The sequence below is a fragment of the Papio anubis genome, chromosome 1 (assembly GCF_008728515.1).
Source record: "Papio anubis isolate 15944 chromosome 1, Panubis1.0, whole genome shotgun sequence".
NCBI classification, from domain to species: Eukaryota; Metazoa; Chordata; class Mammalia; order Primates; family Cercopithecidae; genus Papio; species Papio anubis.
In genome coordinates, this window is record NC_044976.1 from 115,704,075 (window position 1) to 115,730,939 (window position 26,865).

General features: G+C 33.6%; 1 protein-coding gene across 3 annotated transcripts in view; it reads left to right on the plus strand.

Moving 5' to 3' along the window:
• MAN1A2 (mannosidase alpha class 1A member 2) overlaps window positions 1–26,865 on the plus strand; it is a 168,260-nt gene that overhangs the window by 43,015 nt on the left and 98,380 nt on the right. For all 3 annotated transcript variants that reach the window (XM_017946193.3, XM_017946194.3, XM_021922698.2), the window contains 2 exons: window positions 4,748–4,866; window positions 10,949–11,029. In XM_017946193.3, the coding sequence (XP_017801682.1) occupies window positions 4,748–4,866; window positions 10,949–11,029 (200 nt within the window). The remainder of the gene's footprint in view (window positions 1–4,747; window positions 4,867–10,948; window positions 11,030–26,865) is intronic.

A 26,865-nucleotide genomic window follows, 5' to 3' on the forward strand; every position in this document is an offset into this window, starting at 1 on the left:
TATAATATTTGCATTTAACCTAAGCATATTCTCTCATATATTTAAAATTATCTCTAGATTACTTAGAATACCTAATACAATAGAAATAGTTGTTATACTGTATCTTAAAATTTTTGGTTTTTAAAAATTGCTGTATTGTTATTTAAAAAATTATTTTCCCCAAATATTTTCCATCTACTGTTGGTTGAATCTGTGGATATGGAACTGGTGAATACTGAAGGCTGAGTGTATATTATGTTATGGCTAAGTGGAGTTTATCATAGAGATACATGGTAGGTTTTACATTTGGAAATTAGTGTAGTTTAAGATATCAGAATAATAAAAGAGAAAAATCATAGGATTATCCCAGGAGTCAGAGAAAAAGCATTTAATAACATTTAACAACCATCCATGATAAAAACTGTCAGCACACTAAATTAGAAAGGGGATTTCTTTAACTTGATAAAGAAAATTTCAAAACAACAACAATAAGCAAAAAATGCAAAGTATACCCCACATACTTAATATTGAAAGACTATATGCTTTCCCCTAAGATTGCAAGCTAGGCAAAGGTGTCTACTCTCTCACTTTTATGTAACATTGTACATAGATCCTAGCCAGTGCACTAAGGCAGAAAAAAGAGAAAGAAAAAAAAAAAAGAATAAATATTGGAAATGAAGAAGTAAAACTATCTTTACATTTTTAGTCAACATAATTGCCCATAGAGAGAATCCTAGGGAATGTACCAAAAAAAAAAGGTACTAGAATAAACAAATTTAGTAATGTTATAGGATACAAGTTTAATATGCAAAACCAATTATATGTATTGGTATACTTGCAACAAACAATTATAAATGCAGTTTAAAAAATAAAGTTATTTGCAGTAGTATCAAAAAATATGAACTGTATGTGTATAAATTTGACGAACTATGTACAGAATCTGTATACTGAAAACTTTATGTTGTTTTTGAGAGAAATTTAAAAGGACTTAATGGAGAGAAATGCCATGTTCGTGAATTTGAATGCTCAATATTATTGGGATGTTAATTCTTTCTAAATTTATGTTTAAATTTAGAGCAGTCCAATCAAAATGACGCTAGACTTTTCTGTAGAAATTGGCAAGTTGATTCTAAAATCTGTGAAAATACAAAGCACTTAGAATAGTCAAGTAATTTTTTTTAAAAAAAACAAGGTTGAAGGATTTGCACTACCTGATTTTATAATTTACAGTAAAGCTACAATTGAGGACAGCTTGGTTTTAGCATAAGGATGGGCATAGAGATCTGTGGAAAAGAATAGAAATAGAAGTGCACATACATGGTTAATTGATTTTCAACAAAGATGCTGAGGCAATTCAGTGATTAAAAGGATAGCCTTTCCAACACATGGTGCTGGGTCAACTGTATATTTGTATGGGGAAATAATGAACTTTGCCTCTTCTTTCAACATTGTGTACAAAAATGGATCACAAAGCTAAATATAAAAGCTAAAAGTAAAAAACTTTCAGTAGAAAACACTTGAGAACATCTTTGTGACTTTGAGGTTAGCAAGGATGCTTTTAGAATACAAAAAGCATCAAGTATAAAAGAAAAATGTGGGTAAATTTGACTTAATAGAAACTGAAGATTTCTGCTCCCCAAAGACATCAGGAAATTGGAAAGACAAACCACAGACTTGGAGAAGATATTTGAAATACATACATAAGGATGTATCCAGAATATATAAATACTTCCCCACCCAGTGAGGTATATGAATAGCCAATAAGCACATCAATAAGCAGGGAAAGTAAAATTAACACCACAATGGAATATTTCTACACACCCATTAACATGTCTAAAATTTGAAGATCAACAATACCAAATATTGACAAGGATGCTAGAGCAACTGTAACTGTTATACCTTGTATTGGGAGTGTAAAATGGTACACTGTGGAAAGCAGTTCATCAGTTTCTTATAAACTTAATGTATAGCCTAGCAATTCCACTCCTAAATATTTGCTTGGTGTTCACAAATGAGATCAGGTGTAGTTGTATGTTTCTTAGTAAATTCGATTTTTTTTTCATCGATATACAGAATTTACAAATTGAATTTTAACATCTTTTTCCCTATGTTGTATAAAAGTTTGTATAGAATAGGAGTTATCCTTAAAATTAGAGTAGTATTCTTTCTATGAAACTTCCAGAGTATGGTATTTTGATAGCGGGTAGCTCTTCAAAAACTTATTTCATCTGTTTTTCAGTCTTTTTGTTTAGATTTTCTGTTTCTTCTTTCATAAGTCAAAAATAGTATTTCTTGAGAAAGATCAAATTTATTGTGAATATATGAATAAAACGGGTCTTTTATAATTTTAAAAAATTTTCTCTGTGCTTGTCTGTTGCTGCATTTTTATTTATTACTTTGTGTTTCGTCTACCTTTTAAAAATGAGGTTAATGGTAGATTCGTTGTATGGTTCTTCATGGAACCATTTCTTGAATTTATTATTTCAATAATTTTCTTCATTTCTAATTCATCCATTTCTGCCTTTAGTTTTTCTCATTCTTGTGTTATTTTGCTCAAATTTGTTTTTTCTTTCTTAGAATATTAAATTCAGTTATTTTCATTTGTTCTTATTAACTAGTATAAATATTTTAAGTTTTTTTGTGAGAACTGCTTTAGTTGATTCCCATGCTCTCATACTAAATTTTTATGATGTTTTATATATTCTGCGATGCCATGTTTTGCTGCTTCTTTGACCCAAGAATAGTGTTAGGCTTTTTCATTTTTTCCTGTTCAAATCTTGACTTGTCCAGGTAAACAATCATGATAATAGCCAGTAATTTCAATTTTATACTTTTCTTCCTTGAGCCCTTTAGCACATGGCACCTTGTGGAACTAACCGAGACTGGTACAGAATAGGTGGGTCAGGCCTTTTTCCACTCCAGAATAGTCAATACCTTAGAGAAATATGTACTTAGAGAACTAAATAAATAACTAGATAACTGAAGGAGCAGAACTATCTACAAAAATTAAAATAAGGACACAAACAGTAGTCTCAAGGATTTAAAATAAGTTTGGTAAATGTTTTGGATGAAATGCTAAAATTAAAAGAGATACATATTCAAGAAGTTATGCAAGAGATAGAGATATATGAGTGATTAAATGGCTTGATACCATTTTTATCGCAATAAAAAGCCGAGGGACATAATAACACATAATTGACTTTCTAGATAATATCAACATGAAGGGAACTGAGCAGGGAGAAGACCAAGGAATTTATCAGAGTGTGTTGGAGTACTTGTCTTGTTAGCTAAGAGAAGATAGATGTATTGATAAGTTGAAGAAATTATTAGGAACACATGAACAAGAAAATGGCACGTAAATTAAGGACAACCATCATAAGAACAAATTTATGTAGCTTTAAATCATTGGAAGAAAACAATTTCTACGCAGTAGAAGGAGGAATGGAAAAAGAAAGAAAAGAAGAGAATAGTAAATGGAAAATGTGAACTAAGTAATGTTGAATGCTGGCTCTGAAAATGTCACCAGGAAAACCTGTTGATAAGACAAAGCTGTTAATTATTACTTTGGTAGGGAGATCACTACCTCACTGGAGTTGTAGCCTTTCAAAGTTTGGGGTATAAATCATCATTTGGTACTTTCTGTTGAAGAGTTGATGGGTCTTTCAGGAAGTTCTTGGAATGAACAATAAATTTTTTTTGGCAACTTTTAGCTTTCTGGGCAAGAGCTCCTGGAACAGTAAATTCACCTTGTTGAAGACAATGTAATAGTAAAGCCATGTTAATGCAGGCAGTAAGCTGTGTGGATCGTTTGAATTTTTATAGGACAGAAATAATAATTGCATTTATGGGATTGGGGAGAACCCATCTCCTCCTTCATATTTATTTTTTTGCTGTACTACTAGATTTTTTACTCTATTAGGAGCAAAACAAACCTAGCTTTGCTACTATTTTATTTAGGATTTGTACAGTTACATTCATTAGTAAGATTGGCCTGTTTTCTTCCCTTATGTTTTCATTCCTTATGTTTTCATTATCAGTTAGGCTGGTTTTGAATGAATTCTTCCCTCTCTTCCTCCCTTTCTCTCTTGCTTTCTTCCCCTTGGAACTTTTTTTTTTTTTTAATGATAAGGATAATCTCTTTCTTAAAAGCGGATACATTGTATTATTTTGATTTTCTCTACTCATGTTGTTTGATGGTTTCCTTTTTTCAGTATGATCTACCTGCTTGTTGATTGTTAAGGATTGTTAAGTTTTTTTTTCCACTGTGGTTATCCAGCCCTGTTGTACATTTATTATTATTTTAAAATATATGTTTTGTTCGTCCTATGAATTTGGACCAGAGCAGAAGGACACGGTTGTCTTATTATTTAGCTTTGTCATCGTGAACTACTCTCCCCTTTTCTTGAATTAATCCTCTTTTTTTTTTTCCCCCTTTCTTGGTTAAGTATACAGATATCTCATATTCTGACCAGGCAGAAAATTAAGGAAAAGTATGCTTTTAGTTTTCTTTTATCTTCCTATTTTTACTAAAGTACTTTTTTTAGTAAAATATATTAAACTATGTATATTTTCTAATATACATATAATTTCTAATGTAAAAGTGAACAATATTGGGTATTCTAAATTTTTAGTCCTTGTACTCTTAGTTTACTTTTATGTATAAGAAATTAAAATACACTGAATGTGAAGGGAATCTTTTTTTTTCCCCCAAGGAGAACAGGAGCGTAAAGTGATCTTTTTAATGATAATTTTTTTCTCCCAAATATAGGAAGTTCACAAATGGGTGCTACCATAGTAGATGCTTTGGATACCCTTTATATCATGGGACTTCATGCTGAATTCCTAGATGGGCAAAGATGGATTGAAGACAACCTTGATTTCAGTGTGGTGAGTGTATGATTGATAACTGATCTCTTAGATTGACCATGAAAAGACAATATCTAACTGCTATTGTCTGAATATTTGTGCTTTCTTATTCATATGTTGAAACCTAATCGCTAATGTGATGGTACTAGAAGATGGGGACTTTGGGAGGTGATTAGGTCATGAGGGTTGAGCTCTCATGAATGGAAAAAAAAAAAATATATATATATATATATATATATAAAATATATATAAGTTTAGTGATTAGCACAGCTCCGATGAGTTTTCATAGTTAGGCCTACACCCATTCTTCTGGCACTTTAGCATGGTTAAGTGGTACTGCTTAGGTTTGGCATAGTTGTTAATCACACGCCCAGCACAGTTGCATTCTAGTCGTGCGACTTGAGAAAGTTCCTTATCTTTCTAAACCTGTCATAAAATTACTATTCCATTATAGTATTGTGAGGATTATTTGAGATAATCTGGTACATATTAAGTGCTCAGTAAATGGTGGCAATTATTTTCATTATCACCAGTCTTCACCTAAAAGATGTGTGGACTGTTTTGTCATATTCACATCTTTTGTGATATTTGTGCTTGCTTTTCCTTTTGACTACTTCTTTATGTACTTCTCTCTGACAGACTCTTCATTATTTAAATTGTGATATAAGTCCATAATTATTTCTTCTCTGATGCCTTTCTTGGTGCTAACTAGACAAAAATGGTTTACTTTCCTTTATTTTACTGTGGCATTTGGACATATCTCAATGAGAACAAATTTTATTATCAGTTAAGTTTAGGTTTGATGGTGAGTGGCAGAAAACCTAATATAAAATAGCTTAAACAAGATAGATATTTATTTATTTTTTCATGTAAATCAAGCACAGAGATAAGCATTTCAGGGCTGGTTTGGGTGGCTCCTTGATCATCGAGGATCTAGGATCATTTGTCTTGTTGTTCTGTTGCCTTCAGTGTAGATCTTAGACCTCATGGTATAAAATGGTTCCTAAAGATCCAGGCATTTTATCCAGTAGACAGAAAGATATGTGACTGTTCTTTAAGAAGACTTCTCAGGAGGTAGTCTCCCCCGGTTTTGCTTGTAGAGTTTACTAATACGGCCTCAACTAACTCCAAAGGAAAGCTGAGAAATATAGTCTTTTTTTTTTTTTTCTCTGTAGCTATGTAGCCTTTATACAACAGATTGTGTTTTTTATATCTTCTTTAAGAAAGCCATACTCCTAGATCACGAATATATTTTCTTATATTTTATTCTGAAGGTTTTAAAGTTTTGCTTTTGTATTTAGTCTTTAATCCAAATGGAATTGATTTTTTTTTAAATGTAGGGTGAAATAGGCCACTATTAGTTGATCCTAGTACCATTTATTTCCCTGCTATTTGTATATGCCACATTAGTCATATATTAGTCATGTTATAGTTGATTCTTTAACTTTGGCTTTTTTATTTATCCCATATATCAATACTAAATTGTCTTAACTACAATTTTTTTTTTTATAAGAAGCTTGATGTCTGTATCTGAATCTTGGTATCTGATTTTGTTCTCTGCAGAAATTATCTTAGTTCTCAGCTTTTTGTTCTTTCAAGTTCTGGAAAACTATGTGGAAATTTTGATGAGGATTGCATTTAATTTACAGATTAATTTGGGGAGAATTAGCATATGTGCAATACTCCCATTCATTGACAGGGCAGCTTTATTATGGCTAATAATTTCCTTGTGTATAATTGTTATCAGTCAGGGTTCAGTCAGGAACCAGAACTATACCATTTATTTTAACTAGAGTATTTAAGGTTTAGAATTGTTATCCAACTAATGGGGAACCAGAAAGGCAAAAAGAGAGCATTGTGATATCACCAGAGGTGTTTAACTCTAGGAAACAGGAAACAGCTGCCACCTGTGGGGGCTATAAGAACAATGGGAAGAGGTTGGTTGGGATCATTAAAATGCAGTAGCTTGGGCTCTGTAGAACTAGTACCTGTGCTGCCCAGGTGTTACTGGTACCTTAGGAAGACTGTGTCAGAGCTGGGACTCAGAACTCTGAGGAGGAGACACCTAGCCAAGTGCTTGATATCTGTAAAGGAAACCATGAGGCTGATTTGGGGATTGTGTGTCTGTATGTGTGATAGGGTACTCTGGAACCAGTTGCCACTGCCAGGGTGAACCCTGGCTGGTGTGACACTATCAGAAACTAGAAGTAAATAGGAGGGAATAAGACTCTTCTTCCTCCAGTCTTGTATTGTCTTTTTAGAGCCTCCTATTGTTAGTGTCTAAAAGGGAGCCAGCTGCTAAATTAAATGCATTTGCGTAGTTCCAAATCCCATATATCAAAGTAGAGTATAGAAGAATGGATTTGAATCTGAGAGAAGTAGTTTAATCATCAGCACTGTCACTTTTTGTTCCTTTCTTTCAACCTTTTAATGTCATTATGTTTTAGCTGCTTATTTTGCATATAGTATGTATTTGGGTTTTGTTATTTTTATCCAATCTTAGAGTCTTTTTAACTATTAAGTTTGATATATTTACATTTATGATAACATATTTGGAGTTAGGTCTTTCGTCTTTGTTTTGCTACCTATGTTATGATTGTACTTTTCATTTGCTTTTAGTTTGTTTTCCTTATTTTGGATTAAATTACATCATCTCTCTTTTTCCCTCTACTAGTTTAACATTATACCTTCCATTTCTATTGACTTTGGAGATATCCTTGAAGTTTAAAAATATATATATATGTATATATACACACATATATGATATATATTTATAAAATATATTAAAACTAAGTTTTATCTCTTTTTTGTGCTTGTGCTCTGGTGTTAGGAGCAAAACAATAAACAATATATATGTTCAAACTTTAAGGGTAACTCCAAAGTAGGCATGTGCACACACACACTCTCTTATCAAAGTATAGTATATATAAGTATATATAAACTTTAAGGGTAACCCTAAGCAGGCAGATAAATATATATATATGTATTTGAAATTAATCAATTTCAGATCAGACATCGTAGCTCATGTCTGTAATCCCAGCACTTTGGGAGGCTGAGGCAGGAGGATTACTTGAGCCCATCCTGGGCAACATAGTGAGACCTAAACTCTACAGAAAATAAGTCCCAGCTACTTGGGAGGCTGAGGAGGGAGGATTGCTTGAGCCCAGGAGGTTGAGGCTACAGGGAGCCATGATCATGCTACTGTACTCTAGTCTGGGCAATAGAGTAAGATCCTCCTTCTGAAGCATATAAGGGTTTTTAGAATGTTTTAACTTATCCCCCTTTTGTTTTATGTGTCATTGTTGTCTAGTTGATCCCAAGTTGTATTTTAAACTTCCAAATTAAGTAATAGATAAATAAATGCACACATTTATCAAATGCAATAGGCACTGTTCTAGATTCTGTGGATATAGTAATCAACAAAGCCGAGTTTTATCTCTTTTTTGTGTTTGTGTTCTAGTGTCGGGAGCAAAACAGTAAACAAGTTTTATATAGTACATCAGATGGTGATGATAAGTGCTGTGGAGAGTAGTAAAGAAGAATAGGTGGGATTGGTGTAAGTGGTGAGGTACTGCTGTTAGTATTTTACATGGGGTGGTCATGGAAGAACTCTTTGTTACAGTGACACTTCTGAGAAGAGACCCAAGGGGAGACATGTGGATATACAGCTCTGTCTTAATAGATATTAAAAGTGAGAATAGAAGTACAGTTCCCTTGTCTTTCCTGCTTCTGTTATACTATTGCAAAGTGTGTTTTCAGTCTAATTTTAAAAAGGCAATCTGTTTTTTGCCTTGTTTTAATATTTTATTTTTCACTTTGTTGTTCCATAATTCTATTACCATACATCTATGTGTGGGTTATTCTTTAAAGGATTCATAATGTTTCATCAATCTGAAGACTTATGTTTTCATCAAGTTTAGTAGATTCTCAGTTATTACTTCTTTCAAAAATGTCTCTATCCATTTTTCCCTTCTGTCCCTCTAGAATTTCTCATACCTTTTGTTTCTGTAGTGAAGGAAGATCGTTTTACAAATGAAACTATTTTATTACCATGTGATTATATAGTTAGATGATGATGTGTTAATTAGGGAAATGATGCAAAGCAATTGGTATTAATATTTTATATTAGATGGTCAGAAAAAATTTCTGATAAGGTGACATTTATTCAGAGACCTGTAGGAAGTGAGAGTGATTTATTCAGTTATGTGAAAGGAAAGCATCCAGATAAGAGGGTAACTAAAGACTGACATAGGAGTCTCAAGTTTAACAATTCTGGGTTCAACAAGTAGACCCATATAGTTAAATGAATCCAAGGGATATTAGTATGACAGATGTCAGAGGTTGTAGGGGATCTGAGCATATTGGATCTTATTGGTCATTTTACTCTAAATATAATGTGAAGGCATTGTAAGGGTTTGCACAGAGCAGTGACCTAAACTGATGTAAGATTTAAAAGGCTCATTTTAACTATAGTATGCTGAATAGAGGGTAGGGGAGGAGGGTAAGTATTAAAGCAAGGACTGGTTGGAATGTTATTGTTGCTATTCTGGTGAGGGATGGAGGCCCTTCCACCCTTTTTTCCTTCCTCATATTTAGTGAATGTCTACTGTGTGCCCTGTAGTATGTTAGTTGTTGGGAATATATGAAGTAATATTAAGCAGTTTGCTTTCAGGGTGAGATGGAATGACGATCTTGTTATCAAAAAATTACATTATATTGTAAGAATTCTATACTGGAGAAATATGTTAGCAGATGATGTGCCTGCCTATGAATGTTGGAAAGACTTTAGAGTAATACAGTTTCCTTTTAATTTTTATTAAAATTAACTATGAATGTTTTTATGTTAGTTGTATATCTTCTGTAGATTCTTTGATCATGTTCTCTGCCACTTCTACTTTTCTTTCCATGTGTTAGAATATTTCTAGCAATATCTATATCAATATCTAAATACAAACATAGAGACTATATTTAGTAAGGTTATTAATATTGCTATATTTGTGCTGTTTCCATCTGTTTGCCATTTAATTTTGTTCATGATTCTTTTTCTTATAGGTAATTTGCATTTTAGAAAAATTTCATGTCTGTCATCAATGTATCAAAACTGTTGGTTTTATGCTTAAGTACCTGCTTTCTCAAGGAAATGTATATTGTAACACTTCTACTTTTTAAATTTTTTAAACATTTATTTCTAAATAATTTAGATTTCATTTTGATATTTGTGAAATTAGTATTTATGATAATTTCTTACCCAGGAGGCAATTTTCTCAACATTATTATTGAATAATCCCATCATTCTGCCATTTTTTTGGTGCCTCCCTTTAAATTTATTTATTTATTTATTTATTTATTTATTTATTTATTTATTTTTGAGACGGAGTCTAGTTCTGTCAGCCCAGGCTGGAGTGCAGTGGCCAGATCTCAGCTCACTGCAAGTCTCGGGCCTCCCCGGGTTCTCACGCATTCTCCTGCCTCAGCCTCCCAAGTAGCTGGGACCACAGGCGCCTGCCACTGCCTCGCTAATTTTTGTGTTTCTTTTAGTAGACGGGTTTCACTGCGGTTAGCCAGGATGATCTCATCTCCTGACCTTGTGATCCACCCGCCTCGGCCTCCCAAAGTGCTGGGATTACAGGCTTGACCCACCGCGCCCGGCCTAAATTTATTATATATTCTAGGAAAAATACTTAAAATCCAGGAGGAGAGAGAGAAGTGAAAATTATACTGTAGTGATTAAAACATAAGAAAAAGGACCACCAGTAAAGAGTGCTATTCTAGAATCATGACCCAGAATTCTAGAAATGAAGGCTTTCATGAGAAAGGGCAATAGTTAACAGTATTAAATATCTTGATAATTTCACAGTACTGTGTAAGGTACGTAAAAAATGGCTTGTTGATTTTGGCAATTAGGGAGCTGTGGTGACAGTAGTAGAGAGGTTTCAGTAACATTAACAAATGAGAGGAGAGATTGCAGTTGCATGAGAAATGAAGATGCAGAAAGTAGAAAAATATTTTCCATAGGGTGTTTGTGAAAAACAAATGAAGTATTGATGTTTTGAAAACTATAAAGCATTACGTATTTGTGAATATTTTCAATATTTTTTCACAGAATTCAGAGGTGTCTGTGTTTGAAGTCAACATTCGATTTATTGGAGGCCTACTTGCAGCATATTACCTATCAGGAGAGGAGGTGAGCAAAATCAAGCAACACGTTGTTTGTTTTGGAGGGAAGGGTTGGAATTTAATAAAATGAACAATTTCCCTAGAAGCGTATTATTTTTCTAAATTGGTAATATTGAACTAGTCTAGAACTGGATGCTTCAGGCAGAACTATTCCTTGGGAATAATAATTTTTCCATTTTGAGAATCTCAATAAAACTACAGATCCGAGCTTTATATACAACCGTGTCTCCTTTGCAAGAGTGATCCTTCTCCAGGATTTTGCCATTGCAATTAATTCCATGGTCCAAGTAAAGGGGGGAAATTAATAAGGACAAAATTAAATAATGAATCAGAAAGAATTAATATGGATCCTCCTAAGACAAAAAATTAATAATTAAAACTTACTGTTTGGAAATTGAATGCCGTTTTTGGCTTTAAATAATAACAACTCTGAATTCTCCTCTCTGGAAATCTTGGTACAGAACACATGGAGACACTTGAGACTTAAGGTGATGGAGAATTGGGTGTAGGAAATTCCCTTTTACTATTCAAATAGGTTAAAGAATGACGTTGAAGAGAGGGAGAAAGAGAAACTAAAGGAAGAGGTTATAAGTAATTTCTTTGTTTTTTGAGAAGCTGTTTCACCCATATTTTAGAATTGGTGTTTTGATCTGAGCTGTTTGTAGATTTAAGAAAATTTATCTTTTGTTATATGTATTATAAAGATATATATCTATGTTATCCATATTTTATTTAATTTTTTTTGTTATCGTTAAAGTAATCATTTAAAGGATTTTTTCCCCCACTGTTATGGCTTCTAGATTTTGGTCCTTAGAAACCCTTTCCTATGTCTGTGTTATTACAAAACAAAAATTCCCATTTTCATCTGGATTTTTATGACTTTATATACTTTTATCTTTATATTTCATGTATTGTTCTTTTGTGTGTAAAGAGTGACCTATTTACTACTATTTTTTTAAGAAGAAATATGTTTAAATATGCTGGTATTTAATATATAATATTCGATTACATTTATCTTAATGTGTAATTTTATTGTCAAATTATATTGTGTGATTTGTTTATACCTCTAACCTGTATTTCTATAGTCAGAACATTTAAATTCACATTTAATAAAATAGAAAAAAATTGGTTTATACTCTGGCCAAGAGGTTATCAAACTTTAGTATGTGTTAGAATCACATAGGGTGTTTTATAAAAATGAGGATTCCAAGCCCTACCCGAAGGACTGATTCACTGGGTTTAGCGTGGAGAGCATTATCCTACGTTGTTTGTGCCAAATACTCCTTGTTAAAGGTGATTTTGGAAACATTGGTTCTATATTTTGAGAAACTCTAACCTGGCTTATAGGAATAAAATCATTGTGAATTAATTGATATTTTTAGTGAGGTTTATTGAGGTATTATTTATGTAGAGTAAAATTCAGCATATAGTTTTACGAGTTTTTACAGTGCATAGTCCTGTAATCACCAGCACGATCAAGATACAGAATGTTGGTATCCTAGAAAATTTCCATTTACCATTTTACAATTACCCTATCCTGTTGCCAGCCCCTGATAACTACTGATCTCTTTTCTGTCTCTACAGTTAAGAATGCTGGCTTCTTTTACTTAGCATAATGCATTTGAGATTTATCCATGTATTAGTAGTTTATTCCTTTTTACTGTATTACAGTACTCCATTATGCATTTTATATATTTATCGGCGGAATTATTTACAGTTTTGGAGATTATGAATAAACCTGCTGTAAGCATTTGCCTATAGATTTCTGTGGGAAAATAAATTTTTATTTATCTTGGATAAATACATAGGAATGGGATTTACTGAGTCGAAGGTTAAGTGTATATTTAACTTTGGAAGAAACTGTCAGATTCTTTTCCAAAAATTGCCTCTCATTGTTGCGAGTACTTTGTATTGTGAGTCTCTTTATTATTGTTACCCATTCTAATAGATGCGTAGTAGTATCTCACTGTTGTTCTATTTTACATTCCCTGATGACAAGTGATGTTGAGCATCTTTTCCTGTGTTTATTTGTCATGCATATTTTTTGAATTAGCTGTTCAAATCCTTTGCCTATTTAAAAATTTTTGGTTTTTTTTGAATTAATAAATTGTGATAGTTCTTTACATATTTTAGACATAGGTTTTTTATAATCTGTACATTTGCAATTATTTTCTCTATCTGTGGCTTGTCTTTTCAGTGATTTAACAGTGTCTTTTGAATCATGGATGTTAATCTGAAAGTACAGTTTACTAATTTTGTCTTTTATGGTTCATGCATTTGGTATTTTAAGAAATGTTTGCCTAATCCAACATCACAAAGATTTTCTCTTAAGTTTTCTTCCAAAAGTATTATAGTTTTACTTTATTTGTATTTTTAAGTCTATAATTGATTTTGAGTTAAATTCTATATACACTGTGAGGTGTAAGTTGAAGTCTATTTTTTTTCCGTATGGATGTTGAAAAGACTACTTTTTCATTAATTGACATAGTACCTTTGTTGAAAATCGGTTGATTATGTATGTGTGGGTCTACTCTAGACATTCTGTTTTGTTCTCTTGATTTATGTGTCTGTCTTTGGTACTACCACGTTGTGTTCATTATTAGGGCTTTATAGAAAGTCTTGAAATCAGGTTGTATGAGTCCTCCAACCTTATTCCTTTTCAAAATTGTTGTGGCTCTTTTAGTTACTTTTCCTTTTTGTGTACATTTTAGAATCAGCTTGTTGATTTCTATAAAATAATCTGGGATTTCAATTGAGATTATAAATTTTGAGTGATTTGACATCTTCACAGTATTGAGTGTTTCAATCCATGAATATGGTATATGTCTCCATCTATTTAATTACTTTTTTTCCATTGGTGTTTCTAGTTTTTAGCATACAGATCTTGCATGTATTTTGATAAATTTATACATATTTCATGATTTTGGTAGTTTTGTATTTTAAATTTTAGTTTCCCATTGTTCATTGTCAGTATATATAAATACATTTGATATTTTTAAAAAACTTTTAATAAAGACTTAAATTCTCAGCTGGCTCAGGACTTTTTGTTTCTTCTAGGTAACTTTGTGATACTTTCATTTAAAAACAAAGTGCTGAAAGGTACACAACATAAAATTTATCATTTTAACCATTTTAAATGTGCAGTTCAGTGGCATTAAAAATAACATTTGCATTGTTGTGCAATATGCAATTGATTTTTCTTTTTTTCTTTTCTTTTCTTTTTTTTTTTTTTGAGACAGAGTTTTGCTCTTGTTGTCCAGGCTGGAGAGCGATGGCGTGGTCTTGCCTCACCGCAACCTCCGCCTGCCGGGTTCAAGTGATTCTCCTGCCTCAGCCTTCTACAATTGATTTTTATATTGACTTTTTATCCTCTGATTTTTCTAACCTCATTAATTAATTCTAGTAGCTTTAAAATATACTTTAATGAATTCTTTGGGATATACCTTGTAAACAATCATGTCATTAGTAAATAGAGATGAGTTTTATTTTTCTGTGTAGAGAATGGTTATTTATTTATTTTTGTTATTTTCCTGCCCCTTCTCCTGAGGCAGAGAATGGTTTTATTTGTGTGGTTCTTTTCTTTTTCTTGCCTTACTGCATTGCCTAGGACCTCTACTACAAGGTCAAATAGTAATGGGTGGAGTAGGCATCCTTGCCTGGTTCCTGATCCTAGGAATTGCAGTCATAGCTTTATTCTCTACCATGATCATGGCATATGGCTTCAAAAGTACTGTGATCCATAAATGTTTATTATTTCTCTTGGTCTGCTACTTTAACTGTCCAGAACCTTTTGTACCCATAAGATTTTTGCCTGGTTTGTCCTTTCTGTGCCCTGGAGTGAAGATAGTTCCTGGAAAAACTAGTCCCAGAGGGAGAGCTTTTGCTCATGACTTGGGAAGGAGTGGGATTTATGACTTGGACCCCTAGTCTCTTTCAGTCCCCTCAGCTCTACTATATGTGTTTCACTCCTCTGCCTTGAGTCTGTAGTCTATTGCTTACCCCATCCTCTGTCTACCTCAGCCTTACATACAAACAGTAAGTCTGGGCTCTTTCTCTCAAACGTCACTCAGAGAGGTGCCTTTCCTTATAAAACCTTTGGGATTTAGGTTTCCCCGGGAAGGATGGAACATTCATTGTTGGGTCTCATCTTTTCCACTTGACCCAAAACTTCCTCCCCACAAAAATGTCTTTAAGAATCGTCCTGAGTTGCTTCATCTGCTAACTGCCAATTCTCTAACACTGAAATGTGGCAGATAACTGGACATATTTGAAGGACATCTTTATGTAAGAGATACATGGGATCAGGAGATAGTCACCTTCATGCATTGCTCTGCCAAGAGAAATAAAACCGACTTCTTTTTCCAAAAGAAGGGGACAAAACAGGAGAGGGAGAAGGGAAGAAAAGGAGGGAGAAGGGAGAAGAAGGGAAAGGGGGAAGGAAAGAGAAAGGAAGAAAAGGAGGGTGCAGTAGGGAGGGAAGGGGGAAGGATCATACCTGTATCTATTAAAAAAAATGCATAGTTTTAAAACTTGGAAAGGAAAAAACAAAACTCCAAACCCAAGTTGCTTCACTGGCCAATTCTACCAAATATTTAATATCAATTATATGTAAATTTCTCCAGAAAAAAAAGAAGAGCAAACAATTTTTCAGCGTATTCTATGAGGCCAGCATTAATCCTATGTGACACACACACAGAGGTATTAAAATAGAACTATAGATCAGTATCTCATGTGAATATAGATGCAAAAAATTCTCAACAATATATCACAAAATCAAATCTAGCAATATATAAAAAGGATAATACAGCATGACCAAGTGGGGTTTCTTCCTAAGAATGCAAGTCTGGTTTGATGTTCAAAAATCAACCAATATAATTCACTATGTCAGCAGACTAAAGAGAAACATCATATAATCTTATTACATACCGCAAAAACATCTGACAACATGTAACATCTGTTCATGATAACAACTCGCAGCAAACCAGAAGTAGAAGAGACCTTTCTCAAGGTGATAAAGGGCATCTACAAAAAGCCTATAGCTAACAATATTCTTTGTCTCTTTTTGTATGTGTTGTTGTTATTATAGATTTCAGTTTTATGCTGCAAATCCATAATACATTGCTACCATTTTTACCTTAGGTGGTGGGTTATTTAGAACTATTAAAAATAAAAGAAATGCCTTTTTGTTTGTCTTCATTTCAGTCAGTTTTGTTGGTCTTTTTGCAGGTTCAGGTTTCTGATTTTTCAGGTTTTTCAGGTGTTTTATTTCTTCTGTGGGAAGAGCTTCGTTTAACATTTTTTATAGTATAGGTCTATTGGTAGTGAGTTCTTTTAATTTTTATTAGTCTGAAAGTCTATTTCCGCTTTATTTTTGAAAGTTTTTCTTTGGGTATAAAATTTAGGTAGACAGTTTTTCCTATCAACACTTTATAAATGTCACTGCATTATCTTATAGCTTGCATAGTTTGTGATGAGAAATCTCCTTTAATTCTTTATTCCTCTATATGTAATAGGTCTTTTTAAAAATTTGACTGCCTTTAAAATTTTCTGTTCATATTTTGTTTCGTATGAAGAGTCTGAGTAGTTTTACTTTGTGTGTGTATATGTCTTGCGGCGGTAGCATGAGTGGGACTATTTATTTTGCTTGGGGTTCTTTGAGCTGCTGGGGTCTGTGGGTTGATAGCTTTAATTATTTTCTAAAATATTCTCAGTTATTGTTTTTAAAAATACAGATGCTCATTGACTTATCATAGGATTATGTCTGATAAACTCATTGCAAATTGAAAACATCCTAAGTTGAAAATGCATTAGTACATCTAACCTACCAAACATCATAGCTTAGCCTACCTTAAACATGCTCAGAACACTTACATTAGCTTACAGTGGGCCAATTCATATAACACAAAGCCCATTTTATAGTAAAGTGTTGAATAGCTTGTGTAATTTATTGAATACTAAAAATGAGTAACAGAATGGCCATAGGAGCACTTGAAGTATAGTTACTACTGAATGCTTATTGCTTTCATACCATTGTAAAGTTGAAAAATCATGAGTTGAACCATCCTAAGTCAAACTATTGTAAGTCAGGGACCATCTGTATTTTTTCTTATCAATACTTTAAAATGTCACTACATTATCTTATAGCTTGCGTAGTTTGATGAGAAATCTGCTTTAATTCTTTGTTCCTTTACATGTAATATCTTTTTATGTATTGTAAGAGCCCCATACCCCACTTCTGGGATTCCAATTATATACATATACTAGGCTGTCATAGCTCTTGGATTCATTGTTAGATTTTGAGTTCAGACAAATTTAAGTGCTTTTTAAAACAAAAAATGAGCACTTCTCAGAAGATATAACAATCAGCTTCCTCTAAAGCCTATCAATCACAGTGATCAGGATACAGTTTAAAAATTACTCAATGTATAAAATAGGGAAAATGATCCATTTTTTTCCCCAAAAGTCAATCAATGGTGACCTGTTCTAAGGTAACCCAGATACTGGCATTAGTTGACAAGGATGTTAAAGCAACTGTTATAACTATGCTCAGAGACATAAAGGAAAATATTTCCGAAATGACCAAATAGATGAAAATCTCATCAGAAATGAAATAACATGGAAATTCTAGAATGAAAACTTCAGTGTTTAAAACAAAAAGTCATCGTGTTGACTGTTGTCATTGGAAGGGTAAGAGTCAGTGAACTTGTAGATAGATCAATGTAAATTATCCAGTGTGAAGAAGGAGAATTAAATATTTAAATGAATGGAGCTTCAGAAACTTGTAGGACAGTATTCCATCATACATATAATTGGAATCTTGTATGAAGAGAGCAAATAGCTGTAAAAAATAGTTGAAGAAATATTGACTATATTTTTTCTATATTTGGTGGTAGACCTGAATTTCAAGGAGCTAATTAGATCCTAAACAAACAGCTGAAAGCCAAATACAAAGAGAAAAGTTTAATACTCATCAGAAACCACAGAGATTACTTTTTCAAAAGTTCTTTAAAATTACACGAATGCTTATGGCAAAATCCATAGCGTTTTATATTGGGTTTATAACATACATGGATGTAATACAGCTATGGAATAAAAGAGGGAGGGAGGAAATGGAACTCTAAGATTGTAAGGGATTTTATATGAAGTTACACCATATTACTCTTAATAGTCTGTGAAAAGTTAAGGTCATAATTAATCCGTAGGACAAACATTAAAGAAAAATATTGCAAACACGTGTAGCTTAACCACCAATAAACTGTAATTCTACAATTTTTTTTTTTTTTTTTTTTGGAGGACAGAGTCTCACTCTTGTCACCCAGACTGGAGTGCAGTGGTGTGATCACAGATTGGAGTGCAGTGGTGTGATCACGGCTCACTGCAACCTCAACCTCCTGGACTTAAGTGATCCTTGCATCTCAGCTTCCTGAGTACCTGGGACCACAGGTGCACACCACCATGCTTGGCTAATTATTTTATTTTTTGTAGAGATGGAGTCTCTCCATGTTACCCAGGCTGGTCTTGAACTCCTGGGCTCAAGAGATCTTCCTGCCTTGGCCTCCCAAAGTGCTGGGATTACAAGTGAAAGCCACTGCGCCCTGCCTAGAAAATATTCGAATTAAAAAACCAGGAAGGAATAGAAGACAACAACAAAAAGCAATGGAAATGGCGAACAGAAAACAAAAAATAATATCATATACCTATATCCAGTAATATCAATAATGCCATTAAATTTTAATGAATGAAATATTCTAAGTCAAAGGCAAAAATAGTTAAAATGACATAAAAGCAAGACCAAACTATTCACAGTCTAAAAAAGACACACTTAATAGGTTGAAAGTAAATGGGTGAGAAAAAAGATACATAATATATAAACAGCAAGTGTAGAAAGGTTTAAATGAGTACATCAATATTAAACTATACTTCAAGATGAAAAGTATTGTCAGAGACAAGAGGAGACCTTTCATAATGAAAAAAGGTTCTGTTCATTAGAAAGACATAATCCCAACATTAAAACATAAGCAAATGTGTAGGCATCAAACAACAGAGCTTTGAAATGTATGAATCACAAATGGAAGAATTAAAAGGAGATTCCTTTTTAATTTTTTATTAAAAAGATAATTCCACAAAGATTGTTGGATCCTTCAACATTCTTCTCTTAAATTGATAGAATAAGCAGACAGAAAAAGATGATGTAGAAGTCTTGAGTGACACTATGAACTATTTTAAATGAATTGATATTTATTTATAGAACACTTTACTCAACAACTGCTGAATACACTTTCTTTTCAAGTGCACATGGTATGTTTATCAAAATAAGTCATATGCTGGATCATAAAACACAGTCAATTAAAAAAATTAGAAATAGTACACAGTATGGCCAGGTGCAGTGGCTTATGCCTGTAATCCCAGCACTTTGGGAGGCTGAGGTGGGTGGATTGCTTGAGCTCAGGAGTTTAAGACCAACCAGCCTGGGCAAACAGGGCAAATCCTCGTCTCTACAACAAATACAAAAATTAGCCGAGTGTGGTAGCATGTACCTGTAGTCCCAGCTACTCAGGATGGTGAGGTAGAAGGATTACTTAAGCCTGGGAGGTTGAGTCTGCAGTTAGCTGTGATCACACTACTGCACTTCAGCTGGGGCAACAGAGCAAAATCCTGTCTCTCAAAAACAAACAACAACAAAAAAAGCACGATCTTAGATCTGATGGAATTAAATTAGAAATCAATAATAGACATCAGGAAAAACTCCAAATATTTGAAAATTAAGCAATATGTTAATAAATAGACATCAAGTAAGCAATTACAAAGGAAATTGAAAATATTACAAAGTTGATTCTTTCAAAGTATCAACAGAATTGATAAACCTTTTTAGCTAAATTGATCAAGAAATAACAGAAGACAGATTACCAATAGCAGGAGCAAATGGTATTGCCAATATTAGGCTATCATTGCAGATTCCACATACATTAAAGGCATAATAATGGAATATTGTAAGCGGTTTTTTTTTTTGCAAAATTTAATAACATAGACAAAACAGATTTTCTAAAACAATCTTATTGAAACTGAGTCAAAGTAAAGCAAGAAGTATGCCATTTGTAGTATTAATTGAATTCGTAATAAAAAGCTATTTCACAAAATTAACTCCAAGTTAAATGGCCTTATTGGTGAATTATATCAAATAAGAAAGAAATATCATTCTTCCACAGAGCAATAGGGAACATTTTGCAACTATACTTCAGAGGCCAGCATAGCACTAACATCATAGCCTGAAAGGCAATATAGCAAGAGAAAATTACAGACCAGTATACTTTTTGAGTACATTAGCAAGAATCCTGAGCAAACTATTAATATTTGTAAAGCATAGCTAGTAAGAATATAAAAGATATATATAATACATAAGAATTAAAAAAGATATATAAAAGATACCTTTTATATATCTTTTTATATAATATAAAAGATAATATATAAAGAAAAAGTTCGTTTTTTGTTAGGAAAGCAAAGTTAAACATTTGAAAAAGCCGTTAATGTAATTAATCATATTAATTAACAGAATAAAGGAGAAAAATCGTGTAATTATTGCAATAAATTTAGTAAAAGCATTTGACAAGATGCAACACCCATTCATGATGAAAATCTCTCAGTAAACTAGTACAGCGTGATTATTCTCAATCCAAAAACCTGAAATGCTCCAAAATCCTAAACTTTTTGAACACCAACATGGAGCGCAAGGGAAATGCTCGTTGTAGTGTTCAGGATTTCAGACTAGAGATGCTAAATTGGTGTAGTGCAAATAATTCAAAATTTAAAAAAATCCAAAATTGGAAACATTTCTGGTTCTAAGCGTTACAGATAAGGGCTACTCAGCCTGTACTAGAAGGTAATTATTATTTTTCATTCTGATAAGGGACACCTACGAAAACTCTACAGCAAACTGTATGTTAATTATAAAATATTAAAGTGTTTTTACCCAAGGATCTGGAATGAAGGTGTTCGATTTTCACTGTTTACATTTAGCATTGTACTGAAAATCTTAGCATTGCAAGAAAGCAAGAAAAATACCTTGCTCATATTCGCTTGTATAGTTTTTTTGCTAGATTCCTTTTGACTAGATTCCTTTTGATTTCTGAGATACACAGTCATGTTGTCTGCAAATAATGACAGTTGTATATCTCCTTTTTTTCTAAATTCTATGTAGCCAGGAATGCCATTGCAATACTGATTTGTTATTAACCGCATACACGTTGCAGTTTGCACTGATGGCCCCACTGTTACTGGATACTGACCTTAAAAATTTTTGGAAATGAGATGAACTTGCCACTACCTGTTAGTTGAATGGCTAAATGAATTTCCCACCATCTCCTGTCTGTAACTTCCCCTTACAACCTAATTTGCATGCCCCTGAGTGATAACACAAAGGCCGTGTTGCTTACTACTTTAGTGGCAGAGGAGGCTTGGAAACGTGATTATATGGCATTTGCAGCAGCTTTAAGGTAATAGACGGAATGGAGTTTCTTGTTTGTCAGACAGATAGAATGACAGTTTCCATAGAAAGTAGAGGGAGGACTTTCTAAAGAGGTCAAAAGCTGTAAAAGAGATCATCTGAGGGACCTATTTACTATTTCCTAAGATTTTCCGGACTTAACACTTATATTAAACCACAGTATTATGAAACTATTTATTTAGACCACATTGTTTTATCTCCCTATGTTTATAGAGCTATATCATGATTTTCTCTCTGTAATAGTCTCTCACTCTTCCACATTCTTTGCCTGGTAGAGACTTTCAAGACCTTATTGAAGTTAACTTATATGCAATAAAATGTACCTGTGTTGTATGTATAATATGTAATTAAATGTATACTTTGCATTTTAACAAATGTGTGATAAACTGTTAGAATATAAATTGATACTATCTTTTCAGAAAATAATTTGGCTGTGTGAAGTAAATATTTAACATTTAAAATACTCTGACCCAGCGACCCACTTCTAGGAATCTCTTATCTAGAAGTAACAGAGTACATACACAAGGGTATACTTGAAAGGATGTTTCATTGGAGTACTGTTTGTAGTAGAAAATATTTGAAAAAGACCTGAATATTCATCCACAGGAGAGTGACTGAATAAATTGATATATCTGTTACCGTAGGATAATGTTCAACTATAAACCTAAATTGATATATTTTAACTAGGAAAAATGTGCTTGATATATTCAGTGACTAAAGCAAGTTATAGACCAGTAGTTAGTTACAGCTTTGTGTGTGTGTGTGTGTGTGTGTGTGTGTGTGTCCATTCAGTCAGCTAGTCATTACAGTATTTTGCCAAGAAATAATGGCAACTTGTACTAAGATGATGTTGTAGAGACGAGAGATATAAATGATTTCAGGGTATTTTGGATATAAATTTAAAAGGATTGGGTGATATTTGGAGGGGAATATAAGACAGAAGGAATTGATTTTGTCTCTCAGGTTTCTGTTTTTGGTGCTAGATTGATGGTAGGATAGTTATTAAATAGCAAACACTTAAAGAATACTAGATTAGAGGGGGGAGATCATGAGTTAATTTTAGGTATTTTGAGTTTGAGGAGATTTTGTTATATTTGAGCGAAAATAAGTAGTAGAGACATGTAATGGGTCTGGTGCTCAATGGAAAACTATTGACTAGAGATATAAATTTGGGAGTCAGTTGCTGGGTAGCTGATAATTGAAATCAAGCACATTGTGAAATTGTCTAGAGAGACAATTTTGGATAGGAAGAGAAAGGGGCCTAGAATCAAGCCCCAAGAAATACAACATCAAAGGCCAGATAGATGAGGATAAACCAAAGGAAGCAGGGAGATGATAGGATTACTGAACACAAAGGAAGAATGTATTTTAAGGAAGAACTCATCAATAATAAGTGAAAATGCTTTTGCTCACATGTGTGGTCAATCCTTAGTAAGATCTATTTCAGTGAAATGATGGCAGCAGAAGCCATGTTGGAATAGGCTGAGGAGTGAATAAAAAGGAGAGGATATGGATATAGTAAAATAGACAATTTTGTAAAACTGGAAAAGTTACTTGTGTTTTTATGTCAGTAGCAGCCAAACGTGGAATAAAAATCCAGCTACTTAATTGTATGTTATGTATAGAAAAAAGGCATGGAAATACACAAAAACGTTAACAGTATTTGGTTCAAGATAGAGGAAGTGTTTATGATTTAAACTTTATTTTTTAGTTTTTCTACTTTTTAAACTAAGCAAATATTTTGTAATAGATAATAAAATATGGATTATCGGCTGGGCGCGGTGGCTCATGCCTGTAATCCCAGCACTTTGGGAGGCCGAGGCGGGCGGATCGCCTGAGGCTGGGAGTTTGAGACCAGCCTGGCCAGCATGGTGAAACCCTGTCTCTACTAAAAATACAAAAATTAGCTGGGCATGGTGGCAGACGCCTGTAATCCCAGCTTCTCGGGAAGCTGAGGCAGGAGAATCACTTGAACCCGGGAGGCGGAGGTTACAGTGAGCCTAGATCGTACCATTGCATTCCAGCCTGGGCAACGGAGTGAGACTCCATTTCAAAAAAATATATATATGGATTATTTATTTGTCAAAAGTCTAGTTAAGAGACAGAATCCATCTAGTTACTTGAACAGAGAAAATTTAATGTGAAGTTTAATTAGGTATAAAGTTGTTAACTAGGTAAATGCTAGATTAAAAAGAATATAGGAATCACAGAGGTGGCTCCTACAGGAAGCAAACAGGGTTGGCATAAGATGGGGAAGAGGTTTTAATTAGTAAAACTTAGAAACTTTAAGAGGAAGGAGTATCCAAAGCTGAAACTCAGACCTCTGATGAGAGTGGGCTAGCAGGTTATTGCTGGTGCTGATGTCTTTGGGGTGGGTGATAGTTACTGATGTCTTTGAGGGTGATAAAGCTGGTTCTACGAGTATTGGAGAAACTTCCAAATGGATCCAGCTGCTGCTATAGGACGGGACTCCCCTTGCTGATGTGAAGTCTTAGAAAAGCAATCCAACATTGGGGCCTGAGCATATCCCTCCCTGCACATTTGTGCCAGATGTACCAGGAATGCAAGTCCCTGACTGCTCTTTACCCGTATAATCACAATTGTGCTTGTAGGGATGAGGTAATGTCTTACCCTGGATAAACAGGCTTACTTTCACTTACTATGGAAGAGATACCACAAACTGAATGTTCTCCTATAATGTAACCCGCTGTGTGTGCAGGCATTCATCATGGGCCCTGTGCATCATCCCAGTGCAATCGGGATGGAGGTGGGGCATATACAGTCAATGCGAATGAACTTGAAGCTTTGGCTGCTACTTTACTATAAATAATAAAGTCTTTTAACTCTGACCCAGTATTCTTGTGTCTTCTGCCAACATTTATGAAATTGTGGCAGGCTGACTTGTTAGCTTGCAAGTATAATAAAATCTTAGATTTCATTATGAGTTTTAAAATTATTATTTGCAGTTTCATTTTAAGAGGGAAGTGTGTGTGAATATGTTTCTGTCTCTTTGTGTTAACCCTCAGTTTTGCAGTGACCTCCACTTGGTCCTGAGGAACAGCCATCTAGCCTTTAAGGGTACACATGCTCACGGTGATACTGAAAAATTTATCCAGAATGCAGTATAGAGAGTGAAAGAGGGAAAATAAGCAAAAGAGTTGAGAGATGAAGGTACATTGAGAGGTTTCAGAGAATATTTGGTAGAAGTCTCGGATGAGTTTAATGGAACAAATAATATGTGAAAAGATAATCAAGAACAAAGAAGAAATATTAAAAGCTACCAAAGAGAAAGGGCTGATTACTTAAAAAAGAATGACAGCTGTCAGTGGAGTTCTCAGTAGCAATTTATGTCAGAAGATTTTAGAGTAGTATCTTTAAACTGCTGAAATAAAATAGCTACCAACCCAGAATTTTATATTAGACAAACTGTCATTCAAGAGGGAAGATACAAGATAAAAGACAAAGAGGTATACACATCAATTAATAGAATATTTTTGAGGAATTTATTAACTATAAAAATTAAGATTAGATAATGCAAGGTGTAGGAGTGTGTGTATGCATGTGTGTGCACATGCATGTGTGTGTGCGTGGTCAAGAACATGGACTCTAGAGCTGGACTGCCTGGGTTTAAATTCAGACTAACTGCTTAACTACCTGTCTGACCTTGGGAAATATATTACTTACTCATTTTATGTCAGTTTTTCTACTCTGCGAAATGGAGGCAAAATCAATACTTATCTCACTGGCTTGTTGTGAGGATTATGAGTTAATATGTTTGTCATCATCATCATCATCATCATCATCATCATCCCAACATTTTTGTAGAACATATTAAAAAGTCCTTAAAGCCCTTGCCTGTTAATATCACATATTATGGGGGTAGAGTTGGTATGGAAATGGGAGGAGATAATTTGTTTATTTTAAATCTCTGCACCTTTTGTCTTAATTTATTCAATACTTGTTGAGCATCTGCTATATGCACTGTTTTAAGCATTGAGAACAAACAGATTTAAAACAAAGAAATTCTTGTACCCCATGTCTTATGTTTTACTGTGGGGAATAAATAAGATAGATATGTGAGAGAGTGTGTGTGTATACACTTATACAGTCATGTACCACATAACTGTGTTTCAGTCAACAATGGATATGATGGTGGTTCCATGAAATTATAATGGAACTGCAAAATTCTTATTTCCTAGGAGCATTTTAATGATCTTGACCCTGTGTAGGCCTAGGCTAATGTTTGTGTTTGTGTCTTAGTTTTTAACAAAAAAGTTTAAAAAGTAAAAAAATAATTTTTTTAATAGAAAGTGGCTTATAGAATCAGGATATAAAGAAAGAAAATATTTTTGTACAGCTGTAAAATATATTTGTGTTTTTAAGCTAAGCATTATTATAAAAGAGTCAAAGAGTTTAAAAAAAAACCCAAAAAGTTTATATAGTAAGGTTATAGTAAGCCAAAGTTAATTTATTATTTTGAAGGATAATTGTAAAAAATAAATTAGTGTAGCCTAAGTGTACAGTGTTTAAATCTACAGTAGTGTTCAATAATGTCCTAGGTCTTCACATTCACTCACCACTCATCCTCTGACTCGCCAGAGAATTTCCAGTCCTGCAGGTTTCGTTCATGGTCAGTGTCCTGTACAGATATACCATTTTTAATCTTGTATTCTGTATTTTTACTGTACTTTTTCTGTGTTTAGGTAAACAAATACTTACCATTGTGTTAAAATTACCTACAACATTCGGTAAAGTAATGTGCTATATAGGTTTGTAGTATAGGAGTCATAGGCTGTACCATATAACCTAGGTGTGTGGTAGGCCTTACCATCTAGGTTTGTGTAAGTATACCCTATGATGTTTACACAATGACAAAATTGCCTAATGATGCATTTCTTAGCACATATCTCTGTCATTATACATGATGGAGCATACACTGTTAGCAGTAAGCCCCCAAGGAGAAAAATAAAGTGGGATGGGGCATAAAGGATTTTACATTTCAAATAGGGTGGTTAGGGAGTCCATAAAAAGGTAACATTTGTGTGAAGACCTGAAGGAGATTAGCAGGTGAGGATATTTTTTGTAAGAACATTTAATAGGCCTAGCAAATGAAAAGACGATGAAATGAAAACATACCTGGCATCCTTAGAGAACAACAAAAGAGGTGAGTGGAGCTGATGTAGAGTGTGTGAGGGACAGAGTGAATGAAGGAGAGTGCATGAAGGAGGGGGTGAAGCCATAGAAGGTTATGGGGATACATCTTTGATATAGGTATATACCCTTTTTAAGGACTGTGGCTTTTGCTCTGAGTGAGATAGGGAACCATTTGAGGATTCTAAACT